The sequence below is a fragment of the Microcebus murinus genome, chromosome 15, assembly GCF_040939455.1.
Source record: "Microcebus murinus isolate Inina chromosome 15, M.murinus_Inina_mat1.0, whole genome shotgun sequence".
Classification (NCBI taxonomy): domain Eukaryota; kingdom Metazoa; phylum Chordata; class Mammalia; order Primates; family Cheirogaleidae; genus Microcebus; species Microcebus murinus.
Window position 1 is genome coordinate 39197467 of NC_134118.1, and position 20096 is coordinate 39217562.

At 34.7% G+C, this 20096-nt stretch overlaps 1 protein-coding gene across 3 annotated transcripts in view; it reads left to right on the plus strand.

The window, feature by feature from the left end:
• The window catches only part of IQCM (IQ motif containing M), a 363621-nt gene that overhangs the window by 99764 nt on the left and 243761 nt on the right, over nt 1–20096 (plus strand). For all 3 annotated transcript variants that reach the window (XM_076010594.1, XM_012783746.2, XM_076010595.1), the window contains 2 exons: nt 10049–10139; nt 14559–14647. In XM_076010594.1, coding sequence (XP_075866709.1) covers nt 10049–10139; nt 14559–14647 — 180 coding nt within the window. The remainder of the gene's footprint in view (nt 1–10048; nt 10140–14558; nt 14648–20096) is intronic.

The window sequence follows — 20096 nt, forward strand, 5'->3', positions numbered from 1 at the left end:
CTCTGCCCCCTTACCTTAGTAAATGCCCTTACCTCCTACTTCATAGAGAAAATAAAGGTCTTCATGGTGAACTCACTGGAGACTTATTAATTAATAGCCACCTAGAATCTTATCTATGGTTTTAGAAGATGCCTCTTCAGATCATGGCTCAATTATATCCTACCCTTTCCCTTCTCTGCCAGAAACCTACCTCATCTGTTATGATGTATTATTTGCTTTGTTTTATGGCTCCACACTCTTCTTTCCTATAGCCTATAAGCATACTAAAGTTTCTCCCATCTTAAAAATATATTGACACCATAACTTCCTTTCTCAGACTTATGTCCCTGTGGAGATTGTTTCATCTCTCTCCTTTCCTTCAAACCACATGCATTTTGAAAGGGGAGTCTACATTTCAAACCAATGAAGTCTTGGTTCCACTTCTATCTTTTCATTAAGTTATTCATCAATGACTTCTCAATTACAAAAGTTAAAGATACATTTCATTCTTTGTTTTAAATTCATGAGATAATGAAAATAAAGTTTCATAGCACTGCAACTGTAATTACTCAACTATTTATAGATGATTTACTTCCCCAGAATGTAGTCCTCATAATCACCAGGTTATTTCTAGCATGCCTAGCAGACTGCCTGTCACATTGTAGGCATTCAGTAAGTATTTGTTGAATAAATGATTGAATAAATGGATACATAAAAATATAATTCCTATCCTTAAGGAACCATCAAAGAGTTCACAATCAAGTAAGGAATTGGCATTCTATATAACACACATGTCCTGGAAACTCCAACAGTAGAAAATCATATGACATCTACTCAGCCCACACAGTAGAATGTGAAATGTCAGTAAATTGCAATCTGTCATTCTTGACTAATGAATCTGTCTATAAATTTGAAACATTTTTAAGTTTTAAATTTCATTACAATTACTTCATATGAAATTGAATACAATTTAAATAGTGGGTCTTAAAAAGAGATAAAGGTGAGAAAACCATTATATAATCTTAATTTATAAAATAATATATGCAATATAAAATCAGATTTTTTGAATGAAAACAATTTAACTGATCTGAAGCACTTTCATAGTATTAGGTTTCTGTGAAGAAGAGACCTTGAAGCCCTTCTAGCCCAACCAATTTCACAACATAAAATCTCCTCCATATTGTTCTCCAGAAAGTTTCTGCCCAGTTTCTGCCAGAAGACACCTGTGATGGGGAACACACTCCCTTTTATGACATCCACTCTCTAAATCATTAAAGCTCTAAATTCTAGAAAACTAGTTCCCATGCAGTCAAGATTCACTATTTAAGATACACTGTTTTTACAACCTGAATTAGAGCTCCTGTTTTTTTGTAGAGGTGGGCAGAAATAGGAATTCTTTATGAAGATTAGGGGAGAAATGGGAATCAGTTGAAGGAAGTATGTATATAGTACCTATGGTATCTGAGAAAGTAATTGAAAGAAATTAATCCATGTCACTGGCAAACATAAAATACTGATAATGAAAAATCTGTGTAACTGAATAAACAATATGAAATATTTTATTTATTGATTCTTACAACAAATGTTTGATGAATGTACTGGATATTATATAAGGTGCTGAGGATTCAAGATGAGTAAGTTCCATTCCACAGCATCAGAGAGCTTATAGACTAATAAATGGGAGGGAGCCAAAACAATGAGTGCTGCAAATTGTTTCAATGTTAAAATAAATTATATAGCCTCCCCTCGAGCTGAGGCTTGAAATGTGAATGACTAGCAAAATGGGGAAAGGTATTTTAGGCATTCCTTCATTCAACTGTAGAGTACCTGAGACTCCAAAATGGGAAAAAGAGATGAACAAATCCAAATAGTTATTGTAGGGCAGAGCTCAGCTTCTGTTCCTGGGAGGATTTGCATATCTCTGGCGGCCTTGAGCTTTTAGTTTCATTGGCATGAGCAAGGCACAGAGAAAATATCTGTACCGTGTGCTAAATGGCAAGTCAGGTCAGAGATTGCCCAGAATCTGAGACTCCTCCCAAAAGGCGATGCTATCAGTAAAAGATTAAACCAGGAAAAAAACCAAATAAATACAGAGAAAAGCCTTGCTTGTAGAAGGAAATGGCAAAGAAATATGACTATCCTTAGCCTTAGCTCGGAGAGAGGGGGGAAAAATGTTTCATCTGACGACCATAAACAAACTCACCTGGGATTGAATCAGAATTTGTATACCGGTATCTATAAAATCCTTAAAGTGAGAAATTAAAGTTTTCATGAGTTGAAAATATTCTCAACTTCCTGGAGAAAGTAAACACAAATTATTTGTTGCAGAATAAATCTTAATCCCAGGTTGCATTTGTGAACAAAAATAAAATCTAAATCCCACCTCCCTTCACTGAAGGGACCCTCTCTTGGCCAAGGGAATATTCTAAAACTAAATTGCTGCCATGAGGAGGAAGATCAGATATGTCTCATCATGCCCCCCTCCCTTCTTGGAGATACCCTTGGCAACTCATTAACAGGCCTAGGGGTATGTATGTATAACAAACCTGCAGGTCTTCAAGTTACACCACATATATATGTCTGGTGGCTTGTGTCTGATTTAGAGGCTTATTTTAACATTCTAAGCCTTTAGAAAAAAGCTTCATGTTTTTTAACCAATTACAAGTCAAAGAGTCTTTAAACCCACCTATTACCTGTCAGCCCACCTCCCCTTCGAGATGGCCCACCTTTTTGGGCCAAAACCAATGTATGCCTTCCACATATTGATTTATGACTTTACCTATAACTCCTGTCTCACGGAAATGTATAAAACCAAACTGTACCCAACCACAGCAAGTCCATTTGCTCCACAAGCCAGACTTGTTGGGCATGGCTCTGGGACATGGTCCTTAAATTTGGCTCAGAGTAAGTCTCTTTAAAATTATTTTCCAGAGTTAGGCTTCTTTTCTGTTAACACATTCGACATAAATAAATCCCATTACTATGGAATATGGGTCACAAATAATTCTTATTTTATGAAATATGAATTTACAACTAAAAAAAATGCATGTGGAAATAAGTCACTATGAGTGAGACCCATCCCTCCCCAACCCCCATGGAAGTAGATTCAAAAAGACCATAGATATTAGAATTATCTGATATAGATTAGAAATAAATAAGCTTAATATGCTTAAAAGTATAAAAAAATAAAAGTATAAACATATGAATGAACTAAAGACTATAAAAATGTTCAGGAAGCTTTAAGAATCAAAGGAACTTCTACAAATATCAATATATAATAATTTAAATAAGATGGCTGAAAGTAGACTTGCTAAACTAGAAAGTACAGCTTAAGAAATTTACAAATGAAGCGCAAAAAGCTAGAAAACATGAAAGTTTAAGAGCCTGGGAAAATATACCGAGAAGTTTGAACATAAATCCAACAAGATATTTCTAATTAGGAAACACTATAGAACGGGGAGAAAGGTAATTCTGGAAGAGATAATGACGTCTGCTCCTTGAGACCTGATTCCAGGTCTGGAACAGGGAAAGTACAAAGTGAGACTGGAACTCTTATTGTGGCAGGAAAGTAAGAGATGCTCAAAGACTAATGGAAGTATTACAAAATGGTATACGAGTTGACTTGGTTCTGATCAGTCAACTTTGGCTTTGTGAACGTCAGAAAGAGTAATAATGAAAGTAGATTATAACATACTGAGTAAAAAACGAATGAATGTGTTCATAATAATACTCAAAAGAGAGGGAAAAAAAGAGGAAATGTCTCCTTTATATTAATAGATAAATGCCAGCCTATGAATGTTGAAGGACTTATAGAACTATAAAAATATAATTTTGCAATTACCAGGATAATGAATGACTTAGGCAAGAGTTATTGATGGATGCTGAAATGTTTTTTATGAAAAACAGTTGGGGAACAAGATATTCATATGGATTCAAAATATTCAGCCAGAGATTATTTATTAATCACAAAAGGGAAAAAAATGTACCTTTATAATGGAAAGCCTTTTCAGTTACCACCATAATGAAATGATCAAATTTAGTAACATTGCTTGATATGATCTAATGGGAATTATACAACATCACTTATGTAGTATTCCTGCCAAAGATGCACAATTTCAATCTAATTATAAAGAAAAAATTAGAAGAATCCAGATAGCCTTCAAGAATATCCACATCGAAAAAGATGAAAAAGGATGGGAGAAATGTTCTAGGTCAGTGCTGATCAGTTGAAAGACAATGCAAGCACAAATGTAATTTAAAATTTTCTAGTGGCTGCATTAAAAAAGGTAAAGAAAAACAGGTGAAATTAATTTCAATGATATATTTTATTTAACATATGAGAATATTTAAACATGTAATTGCTACAGCATTATTAATTAGATATCTTATATCTTTGTAGTAAATGTTAGAAATCCAGAATATATTTTAAACTTACAGCACATCTTAATTTAGAGTGGTCATATTAAGCATGCAGTAATCATATGCTGTTGGGTACCATATGGACAACAGGGCAGTTCTAGGCTAAAGTTGACCTAAGAGACATAGATGACCCTTGATTAGATCATGGATTAAGAAAAAAAAAACAGCTAGAAAGGATGGTTTTAGGACAATTAGGAGAATTTTATATAGATAATCTGTTAGATAATATTGTAGAGGCCAAGGGAAAACTTTCCCTTTGCTTTTTTAAGGTTCACTGAAAATCAACTGACAAAAGGCAGAATAAAAGAAGAAAAAGGATACAAATTTATTAGTATACATGGGAGTCTTACAAAGATCTCAACGAAAGGCCAGATGATGGATGCTTTTATACTGTCTTGAGGTTATGGAAAGGATAGGGGCTCAGAGCATGGCCCAAACCAGGTTATGATGGTAAGTCAGGTTGTAGTGGCAAGACAGCTTATGAGAGAGGGAGGGCCTCAGAAAAAGCCTTCTTGCATCAATGCAGATTTTCTTTATAGATGCAGATCTTTCCCACAAAAGACGGCTTTTCAGCTATTCTTGCATTTCCAGTGCTTCTGAATAGCCACCTTGAAATATGTCAAATAAGTATATTTTGGGGTGAAACATTTTGGTTTTCTTCAATATTACTGCATCACTTAGTTTCCTGGTTGAGTATTGTAAGTAGGAGATGTACTTGTTCTCAGGAACTGCATGATGAAATATTAATATTTAAGGGTGAAACATATTGTTTGCAACCTACTTTCAGATGATTCAGCAAAAAAATTATGTATACCTATGCATACACATATATGAGTAAGGATATAAAGTATTTGATTTGAACAACTAAATTAATGCCTTGATCTATCATGTTAATCAGGTATATGTAGAACAGTGTTTCTAACAATTAGAGAATATACGTTATTTTTAGATAAATATGGAACATTAAGAAAATTGACTACATACTGATCTATAAAGTAGGAGTAAACAAATTTCAAAGAATTGGAATTATACAAAACATGTTCTCTGATTACTGTGAAATTAAATTGTAAAACAATAACACAATGATAATTTAAAATTCCATAATTTGGAAATGAAAAATCATTTATGGGAAGTATGGAAGATGGATTAGAGGATATCATGGTTGGAAGCAGGAATCCAAGTGAGGAAGCTACTACTGTACCAGACAAGAGATGATAAGGATCTGAATTGAGGCAGTATGAGTGGAAAAAGATGGAAGGGATTTAATGACTGATTGAGGGGGTTCAGGAAGAGTGAATAGTGGAGTTGGCTTCCAGGTTTATGGATGGACAATAGTGTCATTAATATGAAAGAGACATGCTGATCAAGATAGAATATAGTTGGTTATTAAACCAACTATATTTGGACCTCAAGAGGAGTCTGAGCAAGATATATAGATTTGTGATCCATGCACGTATAGGTAATATATTTAGCCAAGGAAGTGGACCATATTATTGGAAGTAAAGGATTAAAAGGTAGCCAAGGGGAAAAAAGCTGTGGGATACACACAACAGTTAGAGGTGGTCAAAGCAAAATGAGCCCCTGAAGGAAGATAGGCAAAATAGTCAAAAGTGAAGGAAATTGAATGGATGATTGATTCCAAGTGAATGAATGATTGATTCCAACTGAACTCTCAGAAGAGCCTGATAAGTAGTGTTAAGGAGTCCTTTGGTTGGCAGTTTTCATGTCTTATGTTCCTTATGGTTAATTTCATTATAAAACCTCTGATGTATTTATCACTTTACCTGTATTTTCTTTTCTCAGTCTCCCTGTCTGTCTCTCTTTGACTAATTATTATAATTAGAGGTTATTTATAATTCATGTTTCAGAACTGAAATTCTAGAGTTTGGTGAAATTGGTTTAAAGACTATATTTTATGTAAGGGAAATAGTTATAAGCTCAGAGATGTTATAATTTGCCCAAAGTCACACAGTTAAGTCTGGTTTGCCATCTAAAGGTTTATCTGAACTAATTAGAAGCAATGCTGGATTTTCATATGTTTTAATTGCCTTTCTAGTATTGACTAAAGAAAAAAAATCAAGCTTTAAAGAATTAGAGTTAGTTTTATTCAAAAGTCTTACTGAAGACTATAGCTTGAGGTCTACAGCGTGGGAACAGCACTATAGAGAGATTCTATCAGATTGCTCAGGACAGTGTTTTAGCTCACAGTTTATATACAGGATGTGGAGGTTTAGTAAATTCAAAATTCCATCACACTTGCTCAGAAGTTAAAGCAGAATCACATCAAAGTTTGAGTGGAAGAGTATATCTGGTTAGAGATTACAGAGGCATAATCACTAATGCCATCAGATGTTATGGGTAGGAAAAGGCAAGGGATAAAGTCATTTATCTTCTAAGGAATATAGTGACTTAGGCAAGAGATGTGGGAGTCATGTGCTCTATTCTATTTTGTCTTCAAAGCATCTTTCCAGAGAGCTACATGTTCTCACAGAGTCAGAGGCTTTGTGAAATTTTGTTGGCAAATAGAAATGAACAAACATGGCTTCTTACATTTGTGACTTTGTCTCACACTAGAGATGTTTTTAAACTCTGTATACTACCCTCTTAGGAGCGTATCTGCATTTATTTTGTATTTTGCATGCAGTCCTAACATTTAGTTAAATGGTGCTCTATAGGGCTTTTAGTTTAGCACTTAAATGAATTATACCCAAACAAACTTTTTAACAGGTTTTTTTTCAAAAATAGGCTTTTTTTGCTTTATTAATTATTATAGTAACACAAGTTCATTATAAGGATTTTAAAAATACAGACATATATTAATGTGAATTTGAAGTGTAAAGTCTCCATACTACTACACCCCCTTTTCTCTCCAAAAACAGACACTGTTGATAGTTCTAATTTGGTGTAAATATTAGACAAGACAAGTTGGGCACTAGATGGCTTCACATTTAATAAAGACTTATTTTACCCCCACATTACAGTATGATGGACAGTCGACCTTGTAGCTCTGCTATTTGATGCGTATGTTTCCTAGGGCATGGTGGCAGGGAAAGAGTGGGATGAAGGAATAGTTTATGGCCCAGGTCTGGTAGTGGCTCACAGCTCATCTACCCACACAGATCCTATTGACCAGAGTCTAATCATATGTCCTCAACCTAATTATAAAAGGGTCTGGGAAATGTAGGGGTGCACATGGATAATTGGGTGCCTACTCATGTTCTCTGCTGTAGTATGCATTCTTTCATATTTTTCTGTGCCTTTGCAAATAAATAAATGAACCATTCACATATATGTGTTTTTATAAATGTGAGATCATTAGTGAAAATTTATTTTCATAACATTATTTTCAAATTAATATTATCCTTAAATATTACCCTCACTTGTGAACTTCGTCACATCCTTCCCAGATACAGCAAACCTGCTCCCTGCTCATGTCTTCAATTCCAAGTGTGCTCAGATGTAAACATCTGTGATCTCTTGACCTATAATTAGCTTCTTCCCCATCCAACTTGAAAACCTCCTGCCTTGAAAAATAAAACAACAAAACAAAAATTTTTAACTAAATCATAACACTGTCTTTAGCTTCTATGATTGTCTTTCTTTCAGTGCAACCTTACTTCCTTCACCATTGCTATAAAATGCACTGTCTGGATCTCCAGATGGCACTTCCCATGGCTTCCCCCCCAGCCTTTTCCTCCTTCATTTTTGTGCAGTAATTTTCACTGTTAGTTATGCTGTCTATTCAGGGTGGCAGTCTTGCTTTATTAATCATTATAATCTATGTCCTCTTTCTCTAGGAGTTAGCGTAGCAGTTATCACAAGTAGATAAGCTACAAATAAATGAACACATATGCATATTGAGTATCACAATGATTAAGAATGCAGGTTCCAGGGCCGGCCTGCCTGGGTTTGAATATTGGCTCTACCTACTGTTAGTTATATAACCCTGGGCAAGTTAATCACTACTTCTCTGCTTCTGTTTCCTCATCTATAAAATGGGGATAATAATATAGTACCTAATTTATGTGACGGCTATGAGAATAAAATATGGGAATCCATATATAGCAATTAGCACACTTGGCACATGGCAAATATTTTTAATTGTTTCTATTTTTAAGACTCAAAAATTCTTTCTCTTGAATTCTCTACCTCTTCACTTTAATACATCACTCACCTTACCATGTATCTTTATATAGAGCATGTCTTTTGAGCTTTATAGTCAGCCTCTGAAGTAAGTAAGGCAGAAATTTACCCCTTTTCACTGATGAGAGTTTCCAGGGGTGGTAGAGAAGAGTGATAAAGAGGGACAAATCCTGGCTCTGAACCTTCCAAGTTACAGGATCTTGGGAAAGCTGCTTCTCCTTACATGTGAAAGAGAATACTTGGCAGTACTTTACTAAGGGTTATGTGAAATAATTCACAGGGAATCCTAACAAATACTCCTGGTATATTATAAATACAGTCTTTCATTGGTGTTTTCAGGGGATTGGTTCCCAGACCCCTCGTCCATGCCAAAATCTAGAGATATTCAAGTCCCTTATATAAAATGATACAGTATTTGCATATAACCTATGCACATCCTCCTGTATGCTTTAAATCATCTCTCTAGATTACTTAAAATACCTAATGCTATGTAATGCTAGGTAGTTTTTACATTATATTATTTTAAAAATTTGTGTTAATTTTTATTGTCGTATTATTTTTTATTTTTATTTTTTGAAATATTTTTAGTCTGTGGTTGGTTGAACCTGTGGATGTAGAACTCATGGATACAGAAGGCTGACTGGTCAATAAATATTAATATTCTGTTTTCCATTTCTCCAAAAAGTTTATATTCTTTGTTATACATATTAAATCTACATTAAATAATGCAATCTAGTATGCCCTTCTATTTGTTGGTATTGAGATCCTAACTAGTTTGTAATTTGTCTAAAACAGAGGATTTTGTCTCATGTGTTTGCTGTATCTTTTAATGAACCTGAGCTAGTAGCTAGAAGGTACTCAATAGATACCTGACAATATTTTTTGTTATAATATTTCAAACTATAGATTGTTAGCCCCATTATCTGTACACAATAGAAAGTAATGGATATTTAAAAAATATTTATGTAAATTTCTCTTTAGACTCTAAGAGCCAGACTTTTAAAAAAATGAGACCTTTGCCTTTTCTGGACTTCAGTCTTTCTATCAAATGATGAGATTTCTGAAGCACTAGAGTGTTCCTATTTATATTAATTAATGATTTGCCAAATTATTTTAAAATAGCACTCCCTCCTATAGAAACTAAGCTTTGTAATGATAATAATAATGCTGATATATATAAATGAGGATGTTTGTATTCATTTGGTATGTGCTATGCTGTTGCAGCCACTTCTCTGGGAGCTGTCTCCTTTCTGATATAATGAGTTCATTTACACTATACTCTTCAGTCCTATATTTTAGTAATTGCAAAACAGCTGAGTAGCATGGGGTGAAAAAAACCATTCAAATGTGTTTTTTAAAGTATCTCTGTGTTAGCAATTTTTTAAAAAGAATATTATACCTCTTGTTATTAGAAAAAAATCTGATTTGTAATTTAATTCTAAAAATGCATTTAGAACTTGAAAACCAATAGTAGTATACAATTAAACCTTTTTTTTTTTAATTCCAGAACAAGTAAAATTGAGTAAAATAATGACTAATATTGAATCTGTGAGTAAAAATATGGAGAAAGAAAAGCAATACCAGCCTGGGGAGTTCAGGTAATATGTAATTAGCTAACCTATAGTAAATATATATTTTCTTCTACTTTGCCAGTATTTTCTGACCAATTGTTGTGGTTTTTCAGGTCTATTAATGCCCCATACATGAGGCTAATTTATCCTTCTGCTTGAGTCCCTTAAAGCATATCAATTATCAAAATTTTAGTTTTCAATTCAATTAACTTTTGAACTGGAGGATGTCTGAGTAGTTAAGCAAACCATCTGGGTTTTACAGTGCGTAAGCTCAAATCCAATTTGTGGCTTTCTTGAGAAAAATGCCATATTTTATGAAAATATTACATAAGTGTAGAATTTTAATAACTCATCTGCAGCAATTATGGAGCAGGATAAGTTATAATTTCCTTTTAAAATCTAATGATTAAAGGTTAGTCTTTTTCTAACAGAGGGTGAGGCTGATTCTACAGAACATAGTTTGAATGCAGGAATTTTGAGCATTGCTTCTGCTTTCCAAAAGTGTTTGGAGGTGGGTCAGTTCCTTTTCTGAATTATTGCACGAAATAGCATCACCATCTTTAAGATAACTTTAAAATTGTGTACACAATTTTTGGCCCTAAAGCTACAGATAGAACCTCTAACAGTCCTTAAGCACATATTTTATAAGAACATTTATACTTATAGAATGTAAATACTGCTCTCTTAAAATGTATTAGTGGCTTGTTTTACTTTAATTCATTAATATTATAACATGGTCAGAAATATGTGGTAATTGGCACAACTATAAATAATAGAAATTTGAGAAAATTCTACCATCGCTATAAAGAAAGGTTGTGGGTCTTCCAACATTCATGCTTTGAACCGTGCTTAACACTAGAATATCGATGCTCAGAGTAACCACTTTCTTGGCTTAAGTGTATACAATACTCAAATTTGAAAGAGTGGTATATGTGTACAGCCTTAATCCTTAAGGTTTGATTTTATCTATAATAAGGGAAGATAGTTACAAAGAAAAAGAAATGATCATATTGGGAATTTACTAGTTTTAAAATTTGCCTTTCTGCCTTTACCCATTTTAACCCAGGGTTCAGTTTGGTCTAGCAGAGTGGAAGCTCTTCAGACAGTCATTAATGTAGAAATTTAGCCAAACAGTTTAGAATTTCCAGTAAGCTTTTAATAACTAGAAAAGTTAACTGTACTATGAAAACTATTTTCAGTATATTTCGATGAAGATAGTAAGCCAAGGAAGAATAGTAATGACTTAGGGACAAGTGATGCACTCATTAAAAATCTGATCAGGTATAATATTTTTCACTGTGATGTATTTCTCAAAAGAGTAGAATATTTCCCAAATAAAATTGTTTCTTAGGCAACTGGTGGAAGATAAAGGTCTCTTGACACCCTAACATCCCATTTTTAATGAAAACATGTTCAGCTTAATGAGGAAGATCAACACCCTTTGAAATTAAGAGCAAGTGCATGTACTTCCAATGACAGCCCAGGGCATATAAAGCCTGAACTTCAGTGCACCTGGGCAGCCTTGTCTTTATTTATAGCTAGCTTATGGTGGTAACTTGTTTCCTATCTTAGCAGTTAGCTTATTTCATTAATGTTAGAAGTGTGATGGGAATGCAGAAGGAAAGACGAATGTGAGTTTGGGGACATGGTGACTCAGGGTTTTCAAAAACCTGTGCTTTAACTAGACAAATAAAATGTCATTAGACTGAAATTTTTATTGAAATCCAGTTCGCCACATAATGAAGATAAAGAAGCTTAGCAGTTAGAGGAGAAGCAACAGAAAGGATAAGAGAATCAGTCAGAAAATAGGGGATTGTTTACAATGCAGGGATAGGCACTAGGACCAATTAGTATGAATTATCCAGTTCTTTATGAGACTCTGGAAAGGTCTCTTAAGTTAAATAGACCCCTGTAAGGGAAATTGTATATAAACTACTTACAATTCCTCTGATGGTGCCTTGAAAAATACTAATTGTTAAGATGATACAATATTTTAAGGTAGACCATAAAAATATTGACCCAGCAAAAGAAATTTCGTTGGACAAAACTTGAAGAAATATGATAGAGTCTTAAAAATGTATGATTTCTTCTTTTTTTCAAACTTGTCCATTTTTGACCTGTGGAGGGAAAACAAAACTGAATACTTCTACATTTTCAAATTTAAGAAGGTGAAATTCTTCAATGTACATTTGAATTCTAAATTCAAAACTATACATTAAAATATTCTTTTATGACAATAATGATAAATGTGAACATTCTAAATGTTAATTTACCATCAAAAATTTTATTTATTATTTAGTAGCGCTAATTTTTTAGCCAATAATATTGGTGCATTTGGAAGTATGGCAAATTCATTTCTGTAAATGCATTATAATATAATTCAGAAAAGTGAGCAGGTACTTTTCCCCTAGTTTTGTGATCAGTGAGAGTTTTTTTGTATGTCACATGACAATTTGTGTTGAGGTTATTCTGATCAAGTTAATAACAGAATGAGGAAATTATAAAATAATGATAGAATCCTTCATGGAATTTCCCATTGTGTTGAAACAACTGTCATTTTACCTTTTTTTTGAGACAGAGTCTCACTTTGTTGCCCAGGCTAAAGTAAGTGCCGTGGCGTCAGCCTAGCTCACAGCTCAAACTCCTGGGCTCAAGCAATCCTCCTGCCTCAGCCTCCCGAATAGCTGGGACTACAGGCATGTGCCACCATGCCCGGCTAATTTTTTCTATATACATTAGTTGACCAATTAGTTTCTTTCTATTTATAGTAGAGACGGGGTCTTGCTCTTGCTCAGGGTGGTTTTGAACTCCTGACCTCAAGCAATCCGCCCACCTCGGCCTCCCAGAGAGCTAGGATTACAGACGTGAGCCACCACGCCCGGCCCGTTTTACCTTAATGTTTGTAAAATATTGCTTAAGTGGATGAATCGTCTACTTCTATTAGAATCTTTCGTTAGTAGGAAATCATTGAAAAAATGCAATTAGTTCTGATTTGGACATTAAATAATACTTATCTATGCACTAGATATTAGAAAGCAGAGCAAACTACATCTGATCAATGATTCTTGGCCCCATTCTTGGTGGTATATAAATAAATTCTAGAATTTCAAAAGGAATTTTATAAAACTACCTGTATATACAAATCTCTTGTATTTTCTCTTGACATAATTTTAGAGATACCTCAGTCCTTTGGCTAACTCCATGGGTATGACCACAAAAAGGACAGTTAAACTAATAGATCGTATAGTTAGTCATTTATTTACTATTTATTGAGTTTCTACTGTGTGCCAAGTGTAAAGCTCTGAACAGGACAGTCACAGTCTCCTCCCTGAGAGACCCTGGTTTTTGAGTGTGAAAAATGTTTTAAAATCCTAAAATTTATATAATATTTATATAACTTTTGAACTGGCAATTTCATCCTAGACATTTATAGGAACAAAAAAATAATTGGACAGGTGCACAAATAGGTTCAAATATTTTCATCCTGCTTTATAAATAACAAAGAAGTGGAAGTAACTAAAATATCTAGCAAAAGAGGACTGGTAAATAAGCCATCAGTTTGTTAAATCCATACAGCAGAATTCTATGTAAAGGGGCCAACATAATGTGCATTTTTGTACATTTGCAAAGAAAGATCTCCATGATATATTAAGTACAAAAATTAGTTAAAACGTTCATAGCATTTACATACACTTAAACATAGTAAAGGTATAGAATGTTAATCATGACAAATGGAGTCAGTATAAAATGGTAATATGGTTCCTGAAGTCACACTACCTGCATTCAAACCCTGGCTCCACACATTTCTAGCTGGGATAATCTGATCTACATACTACTTAATCTCTAAATGTCTCAGTTTTCTCATTTATACAATGGCTATAACAGTTAAATATCTAGAGGCTTGTTGTGAGGATTAACTCGGGTAAGACATGTAAGAGGATTAGAATAGTTTCTGGCCTATAGGAAGCATTTAAGGGTTTGCAATTATTACTAAAATATCAGGATGATGAGACTGGGGTGATTTTTACTTTCTTTCCTTTTGCTTATTCACATTTTCTAAAGTTTTTATGCAGTATATTACTATTAAGCTCATGTGGCTCCAAATCATGTTAGGAAAATGTGTTATTTAAAATCTCTTATAAAACTGCAAAGAAATAGATAAATATAATGTGTGCATTTTTCCTATTTTTGTTAGATGGGGCTCAGTTGGAAAGCAAATGTCCCTATTTGTTATCCATCCTCAGAACCAGCAAAATTTGGTATTATTTTGTCTTCATTAAGTAATAAATATTTACTCTGCAGGTAGTTGAGGGTACAACAGGTGGAGGCAAGTGGTTTTTTTTCTGTGATTAGTATTTAATCCTATAACATTAGTCTTGACGATTTGTATTAAAAAACAGGGACTATTGAATCATTTAAAGATCTAAATTTATGTTTTGGAAACAGAATGTTGGAATCATTACATATCTTACCTGTCCACCTTGGCTGGCCCATTCGACCCATGACCTCTTCTGTGGGATTACACAAAGAACCTTGTGAGTTTCACTACATAAATGTTGGTAGCAGCACAATGATGGTCATTATTTTGTATTTGTTTAAAATGCAAAACCAGAGAGCTAGTATTGAACAGTTATTTTCTTTATATTTCATTTCAAATACTATGTCAAAAGATAAAAAGATTTTGGAAACAACTACTAAGAACTAATACTTAGCCTCTTTTATTTGAATTTGAGAGATTGGATTTTTAAAAATGTGTATGAATATCAAAGGTTTTAGTAAATTATAAGTTCTTATAATTTTTAAGTTTTATCTATGATTGAGTTTTTGCTGTATTAAAAAATACATAAAATTCTTCAAAAGAAAATATATACGATTCTTTAAAGTCCCTTACGTGTGATTGAGAAACTCTCTGGAACTTGAACTACTCAAAGACCTAGGGGGCTATTAATTCAAAGAAACTATTTGGAGTTTTCCTTCTTTTTAACTTGTTACTCATGTTCTTGAGCTTCAGGCTGTCATTAAGGAAAAACTCTTCTTGTAGATTGGGACTTCAATTGATTTTGGAAGAAATTTTCAAACGTTTTCAGAACAAACTCTCCCTTGGGTTTTCAAGACATTTTTCCATAAAACGTCATTTTATCCGACTACAATGTTACCAGCTTTTATTTGTTTGGATAATTATAGAAGGAAGTCAAGAATCAAGGTGGGGGGGGTCACTTCCAAACTTAAATTCTATAAAATACATTTTTATTATTCCAACCAATATTCACCAAACCTAAATTTGTCAATAGAATGTTAGAATCTTAAAGATATGCAATGAGTGTGTTTCAAAATTTTGATTGTTATGTTGGTCAATAACTTAAATTCTTTTAAGGCTTGATCAAATAATTTGAGGCTGCAGGTCGATAGAATAATGTATAGGTCTCAATTGAGTCTAGAATTGAATATATATGTGTGGAGGTAAATGCTGGCAAATACGCACACAAAGCTAGGGTCTGGTGGGTGTAATAGTTTTAATAGAAAATAATCTTAAAATCTTATCTCCCTAAAAGCTACGTTTTATAGCTCTTTACCATAAGTTAAAGTTCTATCAAATCTGTGACATTTAGAGTTTATTCAGGATCATGTAAGGGTTGATGAATGCCTCTGTCTTCAAATACCATCCACCTCAGATAAATCATTCATGTCTTCATCTTACAGAGGAATTCCTTAACTCATTGAAGGGTTCAGCTACTCTCATGGTTTTAGTTTGAATGTTGAAGTTCATTTAGGTCTTCTTTCTTCCTATTCATAGAGGGGCTTGTTTATTTAACCATTGTTTATTTAGTGCTAAACAAAAAATAGAAAACTTTTCTAAAATATTTGTTAAAAGAATCCCGGGTAGTGGCTACAGATTATTGTGAAAGTATAAGTAGAAAGCTAACAGAATTGACAGTCACTCATGTGATAAGTTAGGAGGTTTTCTAAAGGTTCTACCCATGTAAAAATGTTCAGCTGCAATATCTGAAATACTTACTAATGGAACCATAACTTCGTGAAAGCTGAAAGACTCCTCATACTTATCACAGTGCCTGGCATGTAGTAGGCATTAATAAATGTATGCTAAATGAATGAATGTAAATTAAGAGGTGAGAGGCAAGATGGCTGACCAGAGACACCAGCTGCCATGGTGTCTCAATAAGAAGGAGATGTTTTAGATGAAAGAGAAAAAATGAACAGACAGACAGAGATCAGGTGTGGATCTGAGAGAAGGGTGCTAGAACCTTCAGGAGACAACATGGGAAGAATTTATGGAGCAGAACAGGAAGGAGCAAAGTATCAGCAGACATCCACCACTTCAGCTGCTCCCTGGCAGCTTTGCCCAGAAGTTGGGAGCAGACCTTTGATCTCTGCTGAAACAGCTACCTTGCCAGCTTTTGTGGAGCCTGAGGGAAAGCTCACCTGACCCAGCCTTGCTCAGCCACACTCTCCCATCTGCCTCTTGTGGCAGAGAGTAAGGGCTCACCTGGGAGTTGCAGGGCCAAACCCACCTGGGGCATTCAAATGCTTCTCCCGAGGGACTAGAGTCAATCACAGGGCTCCAAAACAACATTGTAACTTGTATCTTCCAGCAAATGCCACCTACTGACAGAAAGGTCAATTTGCATGCCCTCACAGCATTTACTGACTCAATCATGAAGGGTGTGGTTGATTCTTACAAACACCACAAACTGTCTCAGAGATTAAAATGGTTATGCCAACACAATTCACACCACTAAGAAGACCCAGGGCTGGGGAAAGAGAAAGGATTATCAAGACCTCCATCCTCTGTCATCAAAGAGACTTGTACTCTCATAATATTTGGAAATAAAAACATTTAAAAAAATGTAAATTAAAAGGAGAAACCACCCAAGTAGAGTATACTTCAGTATGTATCTGTGTGTCTATCTCTGTATAGTAGGCTAAAACTACTGCTAAAAGAAAAAAGAATTTGGTGAAGTAATATACTATGTGCTATTTTTTTTACAGTTTTTTTATACTAATGATATGTAGATTGCAGTGATACCATCAAAATAAGTAAAATATTATGCAGTTTACACATTTTAAAAAAATGATTGAGTAGATTATTTAGTTTTATATTATAGGTCTCTTAAAACTCATATAACTTCATGGGAAGTTGGAAGGTTGAATATGCTGAAAGTACAAAAATTACAATAAAAATTATTTTCAGATGCTTATGGGGTAGCTATTCTTTCTTCCTTTAAAATGAAATATATCTTTTTTTTTTTTTTTTTTTTTTTTTTGAGACAGAGTCTCGCTTTGTTGCCCAGGCTAGAGTGAGTGCCATGGCGTCAGCCTAGCTCATAGCAACCTCAAACTCCTGGCTCAAGCAATCCTCCTGCCTCAGCCTCCCTAGTAGCTGGGACTACAGGCATTCGCCACCATGCCCGGCTAATTTTTTTTTTGTATATATATTAGTTGGCCAATTAATTTCTTTCTATTTTATAGTAGAGACGGGGTCTCGCTCTTGCTCAGGCTGGTTTCGAACTCCTGACCTCGAGCAATCCGCCCGCCTCGGCCTCCCAGAGAGCTAGGATTACAGGCGTGAGCCACCGCGCCCGGCCTTAAAATGAAATATATCTTTAATGAAATAAGAATAGGGGTTTCATCACTGCTTTGTTGTGTATGAAGTTTTTGTTTTATTTTCAGCCAACCACTCTTTTATAATTGCAACATTTTTTAAATAAGACCAGAAATGTCTGAAGGCTTGTGACCAGCAACTTATTTTGTGTAAGCTATTAGTAAAATGTATAAAATGTTGATTTTCTTTTTTGAATAATCTAAGTATATTCTCTCTTAGTGTCTTGGATGAAAAATAATGAATACTTTTTTAATGCTTGTTAATTGTTTAGTTAATTTTAAGGCTATAGTCTAAAAAATCTACACAACAAAGCTTTGTCTCCAGATCATTATTATAGCTCTATTTAGTAAGTTATACCTTTCATGAACACCTGACACCATTGTTGAGATCTATTTAATAAGAGAATGTACCTTAGATAGTAAGAGAATGTAGATCTTGCAGTTTTGTCTGGGGTACCTGGTAATTTCCTGGACTCAAATTAGAACTACCCAATTCTTTTTTTGTAATAAATAATTATTGTTAAAAGAAAAAGGAAAGGAAATTGGAACATAAGAAGCAAGACAAATCACAATTTCTATCCATGTGATTAAAAAGTATCTGTTTGTCTATCTCTGTCTATCTGTGTGAAGCCTTGCTGCTTAAAGCACTATAGCATAGTGATTAAGAGTGAAAGCATTGCAGTTAATCTAATGAGGTTAGAATTATGGCTCTGCCAGCTCTAGATGGAAGCCTCATCCAAGTAACTTAATTGCTCTGTGACTCAGTTTCTTCATTGGATAAATGAGGGATAACAGCAGTTCCAGCCTTGAAATATTTAGATGATGCTTATCAAGTGCATAACATACATCCTGGTGCTTAATAAAATTGAGCTGTGATTATTAGTCACAATTTCCTAGATACAACTAAATTGCAGAGTGTAATAGACTAAAAAACCTGGTGTTTGATGACCTAGCTTTGACCCTATCTGAAAGGATGTGCTACTAGACTCACAAGACACACCTCATCACATCACTGGCAGACTTACACAATCACAGCATGAACTCAAAAAATGAGGTTTACAGTTATTGTGTAAACACAACTGTGGTCCTTCATGGAATCAACTGTTTTTGCCACTGCCACAGTTGGCATCATACTGGAGACCTGGAATCTGACTGTTGGCCCTTCTATTTCAATACCTTTGGTAGGTTATTCTTAAATTGATATTCCTCAAGACCCTTTTTACTGGTAATTTCAAAGCTTTGTCCTGATCTGTATGACTCTAAGGTAATAAACCTATGGTAGAATCTCTTTTGTTTAGAAAAACACTTTAACAGACTTTTTCAAAAGAAAAAGAAGCCCTCTCTGCTCTATATAACAACCACCTCTCCATGTGGCCTGATGCTTAATCTCTTCAACTTTCTGGGCTTAGTTTCATCATCTGTAATCCTCAAGGAAAGCGAGAAACTGCCCTCAAGGAAGGGGATGAAAGCTTAGAGTATTTCCTATTTTTGAATGGCTGCTGCTCAGATATTAAGACATCTCTACGTAGTCATAGGCAGGAGAGTAGAGGGACCCCCTGACTCTGTTCCTGGCAAGATTCTGATACTTCCCAAGTTCACAGCCTTGAGAACCACAAGGTGAATCTCATTAACTATGTCCTTTAAGCTGTCTACATCAGTCTCCACAAGACACCTAGGGCTTCCAGGTCACCTGTGATCACTAAAACCCCCACTTTTTATAATTCCGTATGTCTTCTGACTTCACCTCTCACCTCTCCCACTCCTGAAACTTGTCCATTCTGCTCCCTGAACTCATATTCAGTAATCAGCAAAACTCATAAATTCTTTTTTAATTAATTAATTATTTTTTTCAGCATATTATGGGGATACAAATGTTAACATTACGTATATTGCCCTTGCCCCTCCTCCCCCCTCGAGTCAGAGCTTCAAGTGTGTCCATCCCCCAGTTGGTGCGCATCGCACTCATTATGTATGTATATACCCATCCCCTCCCTCCCACCTGCCCGACACCCAATAAAAGTTATTCCTATGTGTCCACTTAGGTGTTGATCAGTTAATACCAGTTTGATGTTGAGTACATGTGGTGCTTATTTTTCCATTGTTGGGATACTTCACTTAATAGAATGGGTTCCAGCTCTATCCAGGAAAATACAAGAGGTGCTATATCACCATTGTTTCTTATAGCTGAATAGTAAGAGTGTTCCCTTCACTTTCTTGTTACCTAACTGAAATCTGTGCCCTGAGGACATTTCTTCCCCTGCTGCCCTCCTAAGTGCTCTGTTTTTTCTCCTATGTCTCACACCTGTGGAATAGAGATGGGGAGATGTCTTCCATGCTCCTCATTGCTGTTTCCAGACCATTTTT